At 39.8% G+C, this 16421-nt stretch overlaps 1 protein-coding gene across 3 annotated transcripts in view; it reads right to left on the bottom strand.

Annotated features, from left to right (window-relative positions):
- Positions 1-5189: 5189 nt before the first annotated feature.
- Positions 5190-16421, bottom strand: part of COL4A1 (collagen type IV alpha 1 chain) — a 152606-nt gene continuing 141374 nt past the window's right edge. For 2 of the 3 annotated variants that reach the window (XM_037038353.1, XM_037038351.1), the window contains 6 exons: positions 15885-15983; positions 14768-14980; positions 13432-13609; positions 9795-9909; positions 8427-8599; positions 5190-6598 (listed from right to left, as the gene is read on the bottom strand). In XM_037038353.1, the coding sequence (XP_036894248.1) occupies positions 6517-6598; positions 8427-8599; positions 9795-9909; positions 13432-13609; positions 14768-14980; positions 15885-15983 (860 nt within the window). In that variant the 3' untranslated portion in view covers positions 5190-6516. The remainder of the gene's footprint in view (positions 6599-8426; positions 8600-9794; positions 9910-13431; positions 13610-14767; positions 14981-15884; positions 15984-16421) is intronic. The other variant, XM_037038352.1, reaches the window with a different exon arrangement.

Genomic DNA, 16421 nt, shown 5'->3' with positions numbered 1-16421 from the left:
AACTGAATATGGAAAGGAAGCAACAGAACTGTCCTTAACACAAACGTGATTGTTTATGTAGAAAAATTTGAGGTTCCTGCCAAGATGAAGATGTAGGTAGATACGCTTTGCTTCCTCACATAACCAAAAGAAGAATAACAACCAATTTAAAAACAAAAAACAACCAGAACTGCCAGAAAATCAAAGTGTATGCAAGTCCAACCACCAAGGAGTTAAAGAAGAAACATTCATCCACACTGATAAGAGGGCTGGACAGGACACATTGCAAGGTGGCGGCTAGTGGACTGGGCAGTCCCACATTCTCAAGTGGATAAGCTGGGAGGAACAGTGGAGCAGTGAGACAGACCATGCAAAACAGGGTTCTAGCACGGAAAACTAAAGCCTGAAAACCTCTGACTGAAAAAAACCTTTAGGGGTTGAGGCAGTGGGAGAAACTCCTAGCCTCACGGGAGTCCACTAGAGAGACCCATATGATCCTAGAATACACACAAACCCATGCACACAGGAATGAGCACCTGTAAGGGCACAATCTGCTTGTGGGAAGTTAGAGAAGTGACAGAAAGTGGGGTGAGAGCCGAGACAGTGACATTGTTCCCTCTCTAACCCCTCCCCCATATACAGTGCCACAACGCAGTGAACTGGGTTTCCCCACCCTGGCCAATACCTAAGGTGCCACTCCTTACAATGTAACAGCTGCGTTCAAATGAAAGAACAGATCAAAACTCCAGAAAAAGAACTAAGTGATGAGGAGATAGCCAACCTATCAGATGTGGAATTCAAAACAGTGGTAAATCAGGATGCTCACAGAAATAATTGAGTATGGCCACAAAATAAAGGAAGAAGTGAAGGCTATGCAAAACGAAATAAAGCAAAATATACAGGGAGCCAACAGTGAAGGGAAGGAAACCAGGACTCAAATCAACAATTTGAAACAGAAGGAAGAAATAAACATACAAATAGAACAAGATGAAGAGTGAATTCCCCCAAATGAGAAGAGGCTGAGGAACTTCTGGGACTTTAAATATGCCAGCATCTGAATCATAGGGATACCAGAAGTAGAAGAGGAAGAGCAAGAAACCAAAAACTTATTTGAACAAATAATGAAGGAAAATTTCCCCAATCTGGCAAAGGAACTAGACATGCAAGTCCAGGATGCTTAGAGTCCCGAAGAAGTTGGATTTAAGAAGAAACACTCCAAGGCACATCATAATTACATTACTCAAGATTAAAGCTAAGGACAGAATCTTAAAAGCAAGAGAAAAGCAGACAGTTACACACAAAGGAGTGCCCGTAAAACTACCAACTAATTTCTCAAAAGAAACCTCGCAGGCAAGAAGAGGCTGGAAAGATGTATTCAAAGTCATGAAAGGCAATCTACATCCAAGATTACTCTATCCAGCAAAGTTCATTTAGAAAGGAAGGGCAGGGATAAGGTCAAGTTCAAGGAGATAACCATCACTAAGCCCTTATTATATGAAATGTTAAAGGGACTTATCTAAGAAAAAGATCAAAACTATGGACAGTAAAATGACAACAAACACAACTATCAACAACTGAACCTAAAAAACAATAACAAAAATTAGGTGAGGGGAGAATAGGAGAAAAAGGTACAGGGAGTAAGAAGCATAATTGCTATGGACAAAATAGGGGGAGAGGTTAAGAATAGTATAGGAAGTGGAGAAGCCAAAGACTTATATGTACAACCCATGAATATGACCTAAGGTGGGGTTGAAGGTAAATACTGGAGGGAGGGCTGGGTGCAGGGCATAGTGGGATAAAGATTAAAAAAATGGGACAACTATAATAGCATAATCAATAAAATATACTTTTAAAAATTAGGTCATAAAAAAATAAAATCTTAACAAAGCAACAAAAACTTCCCCTAAAGCTACAAAAGAGAATTTAGGGAAGTCACAGAATCCAAGGTCAATACACAAAAATATTCAATCATAGTGCTATAGATTAGGTGCATATAATTAAAATCAATTCTTTAATTTTTAAAATTTTTGATAATTTAAAATTTATAATGGCTCTACAAATTAAACTTAGATATAAACTGAACATGCACAAAATATTTGTTGAAAGTTATTAAATGATAATAAAAAAACATAGACATAAAAAAGGAAAGACACATTAAGTGTATAGAATATAAGATTTAATGTAGTAAAGATGACAATTCTTCCCAAACTGATCAATGAATTTAATGTAATTCCAACCAAAATCCTAGAATGTTCTGTAGCTCAATCTCAAAATTATTTAGAAAAACAAAGAAACTAGAATAGCTAAAACAATTTTGTAAAGGAAGAACCAAGTAGGAGGGAGGAAATACACTAACTGATTTTAATACTTAATTTAAAGCTCAATTAATGAAGAGAGAACAGTGTTGGTTAAGGTGGTCACATAGATCAATGAAACACAACAGAGTTCAAAAACAGACCCAGATGAAGTATGGTCAATTAACTTTAACAAAAATGCAAAATCCATTCAATAAAAGGATAGCCAAGTAAATTTTGACAAGAATGGCAAGATCATCCAATGGGGAAAACATAGCCTCTTTAAATAAATGGTACTGCAACAACTGGATAGCTACATGTGGACGAATGAAGTTGGTCTTCTCTCTCATGTTGTATACAAAAAATAACTCAGAATGAATCTATGACCTAAATATAAGAGCTAAAGTTATAAAACTCTTGGAAAAAATCATAGGAGTCAATGTGTATGACCCTGGATTTGGCAATGGCTTTTTTTTGACATGACATCAAAATCATAAGCAACAAAAGAAAAACATTAACTGTACTTAATCAAATTTGAAAAATTTTGTGCAGCAAAGGACATTAAAAAAGTAAAAAAACAACACAGATGATGAAAGAATATATTTGCAAACCATATTTCTGATAAGGGTCTAGTATCCTGAATATATAGAACCCTTACAACTAAACAACAAAAAGATAAATAGCCTAATTTAAAATGGGCAAAGGACTTGAACAGACATTTCTTCAAAGGAGATACACAAATAGCCAATTAGCCCATAAAAAGATGTTCAACATCATTGCTAATCAGGGAAATGCAAATCAAAATCACGAAAGACCACGTCACACCCAGTAGGATGATTATTATAAAAAATGGAAAGTAAGAAGTGTTGGTATGGATGTGGAGAAATTGGAACCATCATTGTGTTGTTGGTGGGAACAGAAAATGGCTCAGTCTTTTTTGGTAAAAAATATTGATAAATTGGATGTCATCAAAATGAAAAACCTTAGCTCTTTGAAAGATACTGTTGAGAGGATGAATTTGCAAATCACAGATCCAACAAGTAACTTGTAACCAGTATATTCAAGGAGCTTTCAAAACTCAACAAAGTGAAAAGAAACAATTTTTTAAAATGAGCAGAGACAATAGATACTCCAAAAAAGAGGATATACCGATAGCCAAATGATGCATGAAAAGATGTTCAACATCACTAACCATTACAGAAGTACAACTAAAAACCATGGTTAAATGACACCACATACTAAGTAGAAGGACTAAAGAAAAATGTTGATGATGCCAAACCCTGTGGATCAAGTGGAGCTTTCATACATTGTTGGTGGAAACATGAAATGGTGCAGCCACTCTGGAAACCAGTTTGGCAGTTTCTCTTTTGCATTAAACATATACTTACCATATGATCCAGCCATTCTAGTACTGTGTATTTACTCTAAAGAAAAAAATAACTTACATTCACACAAAAACCTGCACAGGAATGTTTCTTCTCTAATCACCCCAAACTGAAGACGACCCAAATGTCTTTCAACAGGTGAACAGATAAATGAAGTGAGGTACATCTACAAAATGTAATCCCGCCCAGCAATAAAAAGGAATAAATTGTTGATATAGACAGCAACTCAGATGAATGTCAATGCATCATGCTGAGTGAAAGAAGATAGTCTCAAAAGGTTACACACTCTATCATTCCATTTTTGAAGAGACAAATCTGTGGTGATGGGGAAAAGTTCAGTGGTTGATTGCCAAGGTTGGGGTAGGTGTATGTGTTACTACACAGCAAGAACTTGAGGAGTGTGCTGGTGTAGTGTATCTCTTCTGAGTGCTGGCTTTGATTATAGTTATATGAACCCATACATATGTTAAAATTCATAGAATTGTACATCAAGTCAATTTTACTGTAGAATAATTTAAAATAAAACACATATATTTCTTTCAGAATAACATAAAATGCACAGGGTCTGAATGTTGAGATTTAAGGTATAATATGATTGTCTTTGTACTGTCCTATATAAACAAAACTGTGTACAATAAATAATAATTTATGATAAATCAGCTTTACATTAAGAAACAAAATACTCTAAAATGGCTACAACATGGAGGTATTTAACATTTCTCTGTAACTTCAGTACATACTAAGCCTAATAATTTTAGTCTTCTTCTCTTTTAGTACTCTATACTCAGGAAAGCAAATGACCCCTTTTCATCAGCTTTATCAAAGATGGGAGGTGATCAAAACTAGACCTTGACTGATACCTCCTGATCAAGCACTGTGGTGTCATGCTTGCAGCTTATCCCATTTCATCCTCACTGTAACTCTGCTGGGTCTGAAAACCAAGAACATAACAACACTCATAGCTTTTTCTTGAGTATGCAGCATTGCATTACATGGATCATATTTTAATCAAATTGAAACTGAAGCTTAGATCACCAGGGAAAAAGAAATATGCTATCTTATTTTTTTCCTCCTTTAAGACTTGGAATCCAACCCCCTGCCAGACATTTATCCATTGCATAGCTATAATCTCAGTTCTAACCCCTAATGAATTCGCTTTTAATGGCTGAATGTGTGTATGTTATTAATCTGTTTATCTTGCAACTATCCAGTTCTTGAAAAGTGGGAAATCCTCGGTATGCATACAATGATCGGAGAGATGGATGGATGGAAGGATATTGGCTGTCTGGATGGATAGATGAAAGGGAGGGGGAAAACAGGGAGGGGAGGAAGAAGACAGGGTGGGAGGAAGAGATCATTCTTTTTTCTTTGTAATAATTCCAGCAAATCACACCCAGTCTATGACTCTTGTTTGGAAGAACTGCAAACTAAACGTGACCTACTAATGCAAAGCTTACAAATTTATTAGTGGCTTGTGCAGTAATTTTTCTTTTAATGTTTCTGTGGCAACTAGTGACAAATTAATAAAAGCTTAATTTTTATACAAATAGTTTTATTACAAATTTGAATTTTTAAGAAATACACATTTAAAGAAATTACATAAAAGGCCTTAGTAGTCTTAAAAACGTTTTGGAGACTTTCAGTGAAATGTCACTTCAGGCATAGTGGTCCGATTCTGCTCTCCTGCAATCCATCCGTTCCCCTGCTGAAGTCTGAACACAGCTCGTGAAAAACCAAGAAAGCCACCTGAATGTGCTTACACGTAAAAATACTGATATTTTGATTCAACAGAGCTGTTTTTCACACCAGGCTGCAGAATGAGGAATACTAATAAAATGAAGGCCTTTTAAGGTTGTTGCTTTTGAAGTCAAGTCATTCAGTTTGTGATTAGTGTTTAAAACCCTGAATATATTTAAAACAGAATAAAAACAATAAGCTCAAAGTACATGTTTCAGTATAATAGACACCATATTCATGAACCTGGATTTGGTTTTGGCAATACACAATTTTTGGTTTGGAGGTGAACAATGAAAACTGGTGTTTCACATTCAATACCCTGGTGTTTAAAATTCCATGTTAAAGGAGAACACAGTCTTTCAAAGGAAGAAACTATAAGCTTTATTTTAACAGTGGAACTGAAACTAAAAACTTGACCTGCCTAACTGCTGACATCTATATAAATTACTAAAATATATATATATATTTAATTTCTGCCTATTTTGGACCATTTTTATTCCACAGGATATTTGTGATTTCTGCAAAAGCAGCTGCATAGTACCACACATAGCAGAAAGACCTTAATTTATATTTGGGGATTGAAGATATGGCCACTGCACCTGTAATTCCATTTGGAGGTTCAAAACACTGTTTCACATGACTATTATTTGTACAGACCAAGGGACCTGAATTTTGAAAACAGCTAGACAGTGACATAAACAAACATTTCATCTGGGGGTGGAAAATGAATCTATTATCATACAAGAATGAAAACGGGCGTTCAAACAGTATGGAAGGCCCCGCACACCTCCTAGCACCCTTTGGTTTTCTGATGGAGTTCTCATTTTACACATCAGTGCACTGCATTGTAGAACAGACTTATATTTTTATTTCATCAAAAGTGCCATTTTGTAGGTCACTACTGACAGCTTATCGATGTCTCTGTTTCTCCTTCAGCAAGTAGAGGCCAATGAAGCAGGGTGTGTTAGTTAACGCAGATTCCTATAAGGCACTTTACGGTTTTCATACTGAAAGTGAGGTACACAGGATATATTTCTAGGGTTCGTTGCTGTTAAAAAAAGAGGAAGGGGAAGAGGAGGGAGTAGCACCATGTTGTGACGTTGGCTGAGAGCTGAGCTTCATTATGTTCTTCTCATACAGACTTGACAGCGACTGACATGCGTGCTCAGCTCCCCAGCCTTCAAGGTGGACGGTGTGGGCTTCCTGAAATGCAGCAAAGAAAACAACCAGCCATCACTTCATGGCTTGTCAAACAGGCAAGCAAGTTCCTCAGCCCTCCCACCTGCTTGGAGATCTCTAAGGGATCAGACAGGGATGGGCTCCAGCCCCATGACAAACAGCCCCCGTTATTCAGCCTGACTCTAAGAGGGCACTGTGCTGGGGGCATTACGTGGCCTTTATAACGCATGGAACAATACAAGTTCTCGCCTGCATTCTCCATCCCCAGCTCTGAGGTCAGTGATGTTCCCAGGAGCACACAGACAGTGAAGGCACAGGTCACATCACCCCACGTCTGTTTAGCACCAAAGTCTCAATCACTCCCCATCGCAACCCCTTGCCTCCTTGAACTATAGTTAAACTTTTTCTTCTCAATCCAATTATAAACTCTTCCAGGGGAAGAAGATTGCTCTTGTCTGTAATACTTCACACATACTAATATTTATGGAATGATGTAATGAGCAACAAATCTGGAAAAATTAACTAGATCTCAAAAAATTCTATCAATTTTGAAGGATTTATATGCAGGTGGTCTGATTGAAAACCAAAGAGAAGGGAAGACACCTAATGCTCCAAATACTTTCTTGATCCTACAAAGTTACTTTATTTGGACTACTGGAAAAGTAAAGACTGAAATAAAATAGACAATCAAATTCTATTATAATCAAAAGAGTCATGTAAAAAGTACTTTGCCCTAAAATGAAGGCTAATTTTTATCAACTTCTGCTGAAAATCACAGTGCTCCTAAATTAATTATTTAAGTTAATGGGCATTATCTAATTTTGTTAAGAAAGCATTTTAGTTCATTTTTTAACCAGGATACTGGTTCAAAACATCCCCATTTTTACCTACTTACCCTATAACACAAAGCTCTAGGAGCTGATATGTACATTAAGTGGCATTTCAGTAGCTAATGGTTAAATTCTATTGGTAAAGTTGATGTCAAGTTTCCAGTTGCCTAAAAAGTACTTACTAGGCACCTGGTAATTTTTTGATGCTGTAAAGAATTGAGTGGCAAATGTGTTGCTTCACCTTTTATGATCTAAGCTACAAAGAGATGGGGTCATAGCAAAGTTCCACAAAATGCTCTCCCAAAAGGTAGAGATAAGAAAGGTGTAACTCAAGGGATGAGAAGCTTGTTTGGGGAATGGACAGTAAGCAATGGTCCAGGCTCCACCAGCCTCCTACACCGGCTGCAGCAGGGGCTGCACCCACATGTTCCTGTCCATCAGGGACCAAGCCAGGCTCCAGCTGAACTGCAATAAGGTCAGCAGCCTCTTGGAACAGTCATTTGAAAGGTAAAACTTTGGAAATGGGAAAGAAAGGTCTTCCCTTTTCATTTCAGATGCATTTGTACTGAAATTTATTCGCACATGTCTAAAAACCAAAGTTGTGTTAAGTCACTCAGATTCCACACAAGGCAATGAAAAGGAATGCTGCTCACTTTTCTTTCTCTCTAAGTGTTAAAGATATATATTTTAAATGCTCTTTGAAGATTTTAATTGCTTGAATTACATTATAGTGGATTCACCTAGAAAAATGAAAAATGACCTTTGTTCTTTCACGGTGTTTCAGTCAATGAAAGAATTAAGCCTGTCACCTAAGCTCTGCCTTTGAAAATTGTCTCGGTTATCTGCCCATGTAGAACAGAATCAAATGTTCATTACTACATGTGGAAGAGGCATTCCTGATTATTACTCTGTAACCATCTTTGAGACTTTGCATTGGGAGGTATATGGATCATGGATGAATAAAAAAAATAAAGGCCACAAAGTGGGTGAGGGTTCTACAACAGAGGATCATTCCAACTTACTTGAACATCTCACTTCTCTCTATAGTGGCAAGCCAAAAGCTGTAAGCATTTGCATAGTAATTACAAGTCCCACGGCCGTGGCACTCGATGAATGGAGCACTTCTAAACTCCTCCAGACAGGAGCCAGGGGATGCAAGGGCTTGGCCGGAACCTTCCGCCCCAGCGCTGGTGTGCTGCGGAACAAAGGGACCATGTGTCAGCAATTCTCACCCACAGACAAGAGAGGGCGGTACTATTCCCAGGGAGGAGCCAGAATGCTCTTTCCACAAAGCCAGCCCTCTGCCTCATGCAGTCGCCATGGAGCACGCTCATGTCCACACTGCTCATAGCCTGCAAGCTGGTCCCTGCTCCACCCACTGCACAGGGTAGCATTCCACGCAGTGCCAAAATCAACCACGCCTCCCCAAATAGGAGGTGACCAGTCCAGCTTCATTAAATTTTAACAAAATGCTGTTCTTGCTATGTCTTCTTTTTGAAACACTGAAACCTCTTCCAGCTTGGAACATGAGACAACAGCCAAAATGTACAAATGATGCTATAACCAACTGATTTGAAATAAGGCTTTCTAAAGGAAAGTATACAGAATAATCAAAATCCTGTATTTGCTACATTAGATGCTACATGTCCTTTTATACGGTAAAGAAAATCATCCATTCTTTTTAAAAGAGGAAATTTGACAAAAGAACAAGAAAAAAGAATAAGTACTATTGTAACTCTTAAATTGCAATTTGGTCTAATGGCTTAAAAAGGTGATGTGGAAAGTATCTGGGATTTATTCTAGTATAACCTGACCTTACAAATTCAGAGCTTTCATAGCAATACTGTAAATGGAGGCAATAAAATAAGGAAATACAATGGGACCTCCAACAGGTACCATATTTCCTGTTCCAATTGGTTTTTCAAGGGAAGGGAACATTCGGGGCAGCTGGGTGATGGGAGGGCAGTCTCGGCCCACACGAAGGGTGTGGATACTCACAGGAGTGGAAGAGGCAGCATGCTGTTAGCCAACATTCCACTGCTCTCTTCCTGACCCAAGCTTCTGCTCTCAGGCTTGCATGTATTTTAGTAAATGTGTACCTCTCACATGCACATCCTTCTCCTCTTCTACCTGACTCTAGAAAATGTCATCATGTCCTCCCAGCTACCTAATTCCAGAGCAGTCACTCCCATGGGAATAGGAGGACTCTGTCTGGGCACTGGAACCAGTGTGTGTCCAGCGAGCGGAACAGGCCAGGTTCCTCCCCAGGAGGAAGACAGGCCTAAGCAGCATGAGCACAGAACTAAGAGGGTGGTAGCACTGGAGAGAGGAGGTAGGGGTGATAGTGGGTGGCTCCTCTAGGAAAACACAAAGTTGCCCGAAACACCTACCATCACAAAGGAATAGCCAATCCAGAGCGAGGACCACCCATTGGGGCACGGTGGGATCTGAATCGTCTGGCTGTGCACTGCCATCACCATGGCTGGAGCCTCACACACTGCACACCTGGAAGGTACCAAAGCAAAGACACTTAGCAGCTCAAGGGATGGCCCAGGATGAAGCCAGAGTAATACATAAGTAATCTTATGCATTTTTCCCCCATTACTTGCAGTCAATTTTTCCCCTCAATTTTTCTGATTCAATTATATGTTTATCAAATGGATAATGTGACCACTTCTTGGACTCCAAGGCTCAGAGACTTCTGGTTGGTCTTATAAGCCTGTCTCCATATTAAAATATTAAATTCAAAACTACATCCAACACAAGTGATTTAATTATCTGCTTTGTTAAAGGAAGAAAATGGAAACCTGAGCTGAACAGTGGCCTTCTCCCAGAGGAGCTGGGGCCGTAGGTGACTTTGTTTCCTTTTTAATGTTTTCCAATTTTTCAACAATGAGCATGTATTTCAACAAACACAATTAGTGCTTAATGAAATCCAAGTGCTACCACTTCCAGAATGCAGGCATTTGTTTTAAACAAGGAATCATCTAAGACATACGACTTAGAGTAGCCAAAACAAATAATGCACCTGAGGCTGGATTTCCATGTGAGCCTCCTTCAGAAGACTTGTTCCAGACCTGGAGCCAAAAGACCAATAATGGGCCCCTTCCCCGGGCCAAGGCTGTCCTAGGGACCACTGAGGCTGTAGTAAGTCCCAAAGAACCCTCCCCAGGACAGTCACTTCCCAAGCAGGCTGCCTCACATGCAGCCACCCAGGAATAAATTAAAACAACCCACAATGTTCTGACTCAGACCCTCTCAACTAAGGGAACTCTTTGATGGTGAGATAATGTTTTCTAAAAAAAAAAAAAATTTAAACACTAGCAGGAAAATAATTATATTCAAGTCACAAAATGAACAGTTTTAACAACGCTGATAAATGACTATAAATGGTATTAATAATTACACCTAGTTATGCTGGAACATTTGCATGAAAATGGATGAGGAGTGGGAAGAGGACCTAAATTAGTCATTCGATTTTCCATGGACTTGGGTAGGGGGGTGTGGTGTGTGCAATTTTCTTTTTTTTTTCTTTCCCCACACAGATGCAGATGAATTAAAAGGCTCGGTTAAACGACAGTTACTGAAATTGGCCTTATACACCATCTGCCTGCCAGACGCAGGCACCAGAAATAAAGCAAGAAGGAAAGGCTCTCTCTGGGCTAGGGAGACTCAAGTGGCTTTAGAGAAGGTGGCGCTCACCCCGTCAGATGGCTGAGCAGGAAACAGAACCACAGAGTCCACTTTACAGTCCCTTAAAATTCACAGTCCAATTCCCCATATAATGGATGAAGAAACTGAGGTCACAGTGTCAAAGCCAGAACTAGAACTCAGTTCTTCTTTCTACCACAACAATTCAACAGTTAGTAGTTTTATGATGATTCTTGCCCTTAGGAAGCCAGAAAGTACTTAGCAGCCCTCAGAAGAACCACGTAAGTCCTGAGAAGTCACTGAAAACCTGTCACCAGGAAAACCTGCTTCTGAAGAGGTCAGGAGAAATGGGCTTCCTGCCTTATTACCAAAAGGAAATGTGAGAAATATATAGCTTAAGGAGTAGCAGGCTTAAAGGATGTGACTTGTAAGGTCCCCTCATGCTGAGGTACTATGTGTCAGTTAACAGAAAGACGTAAAAAGCCTGAGGTGTACAGTACGGGGACATTTGAACAACTCATGCTTACAGAACCAGGGGTTCTTACTGAAGTCAATGGGCCCAGAGAGAAAAGTGAATCTAAGATACAAGGCTTCTGAACACCTGTTTTTGGAATATTCCAAATGTATGCCAGAGCCTTCAGGTTCTCCACCAAGTCAAGGTCAAATGTCAATTTTATCAAGAAGGTAAATAAAAAAATGAAACATTGTTTTCTACCTGTTGTCCAAGGGAAGCTAAATAAAAACACAAAGGTGGTTAGTTTTCTTTCTCACACATGCAGCATAGTTCTAAACAAGGGAAGTCTCAAAACAGAGCAATCAACAGGCCCTCAGTGACATTTTCGAGCACTGTCTGTGGTTTGAAAAGTGCCACTCTGGAAGGGTAATGAATGCCTGACTTTTCCCACTGAAGACTCCTAAGTTTTCCTATAGCTGAAAAAATCAGAAAGTTGTCTGGAGATATTTCAATGCAAGGCAATCTGTGATTTTCCTATTTATTAGGCATCCAGCCTTTCTGTTCCGGGTCCTAAGTGGCACAGTTCTCTTCATCAGACTGTGATGGGCCAGGCCCAGCCTCTCTGCCTGCTGGAGCCACAGGCACCACCACTGGGCGGCCTGCCCCAAACAGGCAGTGATCAGTGACTGCTCGGTGGCCACACACCGCTGGACCCACACAGGGGATCCGGGGCCAGCTCCGAGCACTTGCTTCCTGTTCCCGTCCCTTCGGCCTGCAGGCCACTTCTTAGCCAACACGCTCCTTCTTTCTTCATATCCAACAGCTGCTGATTGATTGCTCTAAAGGGACTGAAGCTCAAGTGTTTTCTGATTCTCCCTGTCCTAGGGCAAACTTATCCTGTCTTGTTATTCTTTTCATCTTTTATTATCTCAGTTTGTAAAAGTAAAATTATAAAATAGCTTAGTAGTCAAATAAATTTATTCATTTGCCACTTTTCTATTACTACTGAGTAAAGCCAAGGAATCAACTTTTAATTCAAAGGTAAGAGGCAAAGATGAAACAATCATGTATTTTTCAATTATAATAATTTCAATTTCCCATTTTACTTCCTCCCAGGCAGACTCTTAGGGACCTAAAAACACACTCTATATATTAATTAGTGTGGAAAGCACTTAATTTGGGAAGTAGCTCAGTCAAATGCATGCATTTGCAGCTGGGTACAATATCACCCAAGACAGTAAAAGTTGGTAGAGGTGGGGAACATGAGAAAAATTTGAATATGTATATGTCTTGACATACACAATAAATCTGTATAATCTTTTTATGTAGAAAGGACAGATACACAGTTTGTGGTATTATCATTTCTTGGGGACCACCTCACACCTATATTTAAGTTCCTGCATTAAGTGCCACTGAACTGTCCACTTAAAAATAGTTACCATAAATTTCATGTTATGGTATTTTACTACAATTAAAAATAATTAGATATTTTTTCAAATTTCATGGGAGGGGGAAGTTCAGGGGGAAAAAAAAGCCTTGAAAGCCTCCTTAAGAGGATTATTTAAGGGAAACAAAGTTGAAAATCCTATTCTGACTCTTGCTGAGCCCTCCGATGACGCTACTTTGCTTATAGGGGAAAGACAACCACTGCAGTGCGTCACTTGAGATACGAATTCTGTTCCAAACCTGGGCATCATCTCACAATGGTTCTGCACTGTAATTCCCAAGGAGGATAACTGACGTTTATATAAAATCACTTTTATGGTTGATTTCCATGACAAAACTCAAATAGCATAATTAATAAACTGAATGGCAATGGATTGACTATTTTGGGGGAAATGAACAACGGAAAATCTCTGTCTAGACTACAAGCAATTTTTCGCCTTCAATTATACACCTGTTCCTACAAATACTCCACTCACCTGCTAATAAACGGTCTAATATTTTCCCCAGAGATGGGTGCCATAGACATTGGCATGGGTGCTGGAGTGGACAACCAATAGGAATAATCATTCCGGGAGGCGAAGTTGCAGACGTTGTTGATGTTGCAGAACAGGAAGGGCATCGTACTGAACTTGCGCAGGCAGCTTCCAGCTGTGCCTGGAGGCGCAGGGAGAGACGACAAAGTGAAGCATTTGCTTCCTAATTCACTGTCTGCCTCTGTGTAAAATGGATTTAAGCTGGCTAATAATGAAAGCCATATAGGCAACCCAGCCATTAAAATGGAAATACATCTTTTAAATTATAAACAAAAGGAAGTAAATATACTAAACAGACAAGCACAACTGTAAATAAGCATTAAATTAAATTTAAAGTAATCAAGCCAAAAGGGAAACTTGAAGAATTATGTAGGACATTTGGACTGAATTCTAGAAGGTATTTAGCATGGGGTTCCTTATACAATGGATAGGAACACAGTGGACAGTGTAACACCAGTTTCGCCAAAAAATGTAGAGATGCTCTTTATATAGCCACTTGTGGTTTGCAAACGCAGTACAAATTAGTGGTATCTAACATTAAAACATAATCTGGATATCTGGTGGAGGATGGATAGCTGAGGGGTAGGAAGAAAATGACAATAGACATCAGCCTTCTGCTGATGTAAACCAATAGAATGGATGTAGCTTAGAACATACAGAAAAAAAATTGGACAGAGTAACATGGGACTTTTTTTTAAAGATTTTATTTATTTTTAGAGAGAGGGGGAGGGAGAGAGAAAGGGAGAGAAACATCAATGTGTGGTTGCCTCTCACGCACTCCCTACTGGGGGCCTGGCTAGCAACCCAGGCATATGCCCTGACTGGGAATCAAACCAGCGATTCTTTGGTTTGTAGGCCGGCACTCAATCCACTGAGCTAAACCGGCCAGGGCTGGGACTTCTTTTTAAAAAGCCACAGTAAAGCTGCTCTATATTAAAAATATCAATGCAAACTTTCATGTGTGTATTTCAGAAATCTTGATTCTACTTGCTAATTTGAAGAAGAGATCAAAAGCTTTATTAACTTAAAAATTTTCAAAGATTCAGCATGTACATTTTCTTGGCTTCACATTAGCAATGCAGTGGCTATTCAATTGATGGCTCATTTGGCAAGGATGTAAGGAAATCAGGGCTGAGCCCTCTTTTCCTTAACTAGGTCCTCGGGGCACTCTGAAATTCAGGACCAGAGCTGAAAACAACACGACACCACTGAGGCACTGGACATATCTAATACAGAATTTGTGCATTGGTAACATTGAATCCATTTGTAAGCGTCTCACCTAAGTCCTGTCCGTGGGCCCGTTCATTGCCTTGCACATACAGCAAAGAGTACCCGTGGTAAAGAATTTTGGTCCCAGGAGGACACTGTGGATCTTCTGTTGTTTGACTGTGTCTAGTCACAAGGAAACCATGATCAACAGATGGGGTGCCTGGGGGACCCATGGATCCTGGCAAACCATCAGGGCCTGGTGGTCCCGGGAACCCTCTTGGACCTGGGAAACAGAAGAGATATTGGGTTCACCAGTCACGGCAAAGTTGCTCTGGACGGCTTCAAGCAAGACCCATCAAATACAACAATCTACCTTTTCTTGCTATCTTAGCTTTTCCTTTCTACATAACACCTTGAGGTATTTTACATACAACGCAGATGCTCAAAAAATTTAGCCCAATGAATAAATGAAATCAGAGAAAAGGAATATACAAATAAACGACATGATTCTGTACATGTAATGCATGTAGCATTTGGGGGCTCCTCTAAAAAACAATTATTATAGAATTATTAAAACAACCTCCTTTTAAAGTGGCCTCCCTTTTGTGTCTGCCCAAAGCCTGTGCACGGAAACAGGGCAGTAAGAAAGCCCCCATACAATGGATCCCTTAGTGCCCCAAGGTAACTATGCTGCCTGTGAAACTTTTGCCGTGCCCTTTGCTCAGTTATTCAATGCCCTGAGCCTTTGGCATCTCAGTCATTATGGGATATTTGAGTTCCTACTTCCTAGGGAAGTAAACCAACTTTATCCCATGGCAGACAGTAGCCTTGGGCCAACACTGGCATTATCATCTACTTTCCCTTGTCCATTGCTGAAACAGAATTCCTGTAGCTGCAGCCTGCTTCCCTCACAGGAAAACAGACAGGACCATCACTCTTGGCCAGCTTTCAACAACATCTGGAAAATACTGTGCTTTGATCAACGTCTATCTCCCTATACAGAAAAAGTGATGACAACTATTTAGCTCTTCTGTAGGATCTGATTTCTTCTAAGAAACAGACTTCTTTGGAAATCTTTCAAATAACATTTTTCAAGTCTATTTTGCAGGCTCCCACATGCCTAGGCCTAGTGCTTCTAACTGAAAGACACAGGTAGAGGTAAGGTTGGGAAGCTGCAGTAAACCTACCAGGAGGTCCAAAGGGTCCTGGCTCTCCTTTCTGGCCAGGGGCACCATCAAACCCGGGAATACCTGGTGGTCCAGGTAGGCCCACTGATCCTGTCACACCTGAAAGAAGAGGAAAAGAATTTGCGATCTGGTCCTAGAGAACAGTAGGCTGTATCCTTTTCTTCCCTTCTGAAATGTCCTCTTTCCCCTTCTGGAAAATACACATAAGGCCTTTGACTGCCGATGAAAGTTTTCCCAGAGAAGCATGATTGCTTCCTGCAAAGCCCTGTATACGTGTCTCCGAGGCAACTGCCAAACTGACATTACAATGGGTGTGCATTTCATCATTACATTCACAGTTCTCCCTGGTTTCCTGACGTTATTGCTGTTATTATTTGGCAGATTGTTTTGGAAAAGGCAGGCTATGTGTGCTGGAGACAGATATTTGACACATTTTCATTTTCTCACGCATGTCCCCCTTGGCCATATTCCAGCATCTAAGTAATTTTTAGGCAACAGATATATTGACAATGAATAACTTTTTCTTCATGTGTACTG

This window comes from Sturnira hondurensis, unplaced genomic scaffold (genome assembly GCF_014824575.4).
Source record: "Sturnira hondurensis isolate 20B ecotype Veracruz unplaced genomic scaffold, ASM1482457v3 Scaffold0024333, whole genome shotgun sequence".
Taxonomy (NCBI): Eukaryota; Metazoa; Chordata; class Mammalia; order Chiroptera; family Phyllostomidae; genus Sturnira; species Sturnira hondurensis.
The sequence above is the reverse complement of the archived record's forward strand: the minus strand, read 5'-3'. Positions and strand labels throughout refer to the sequence as shown.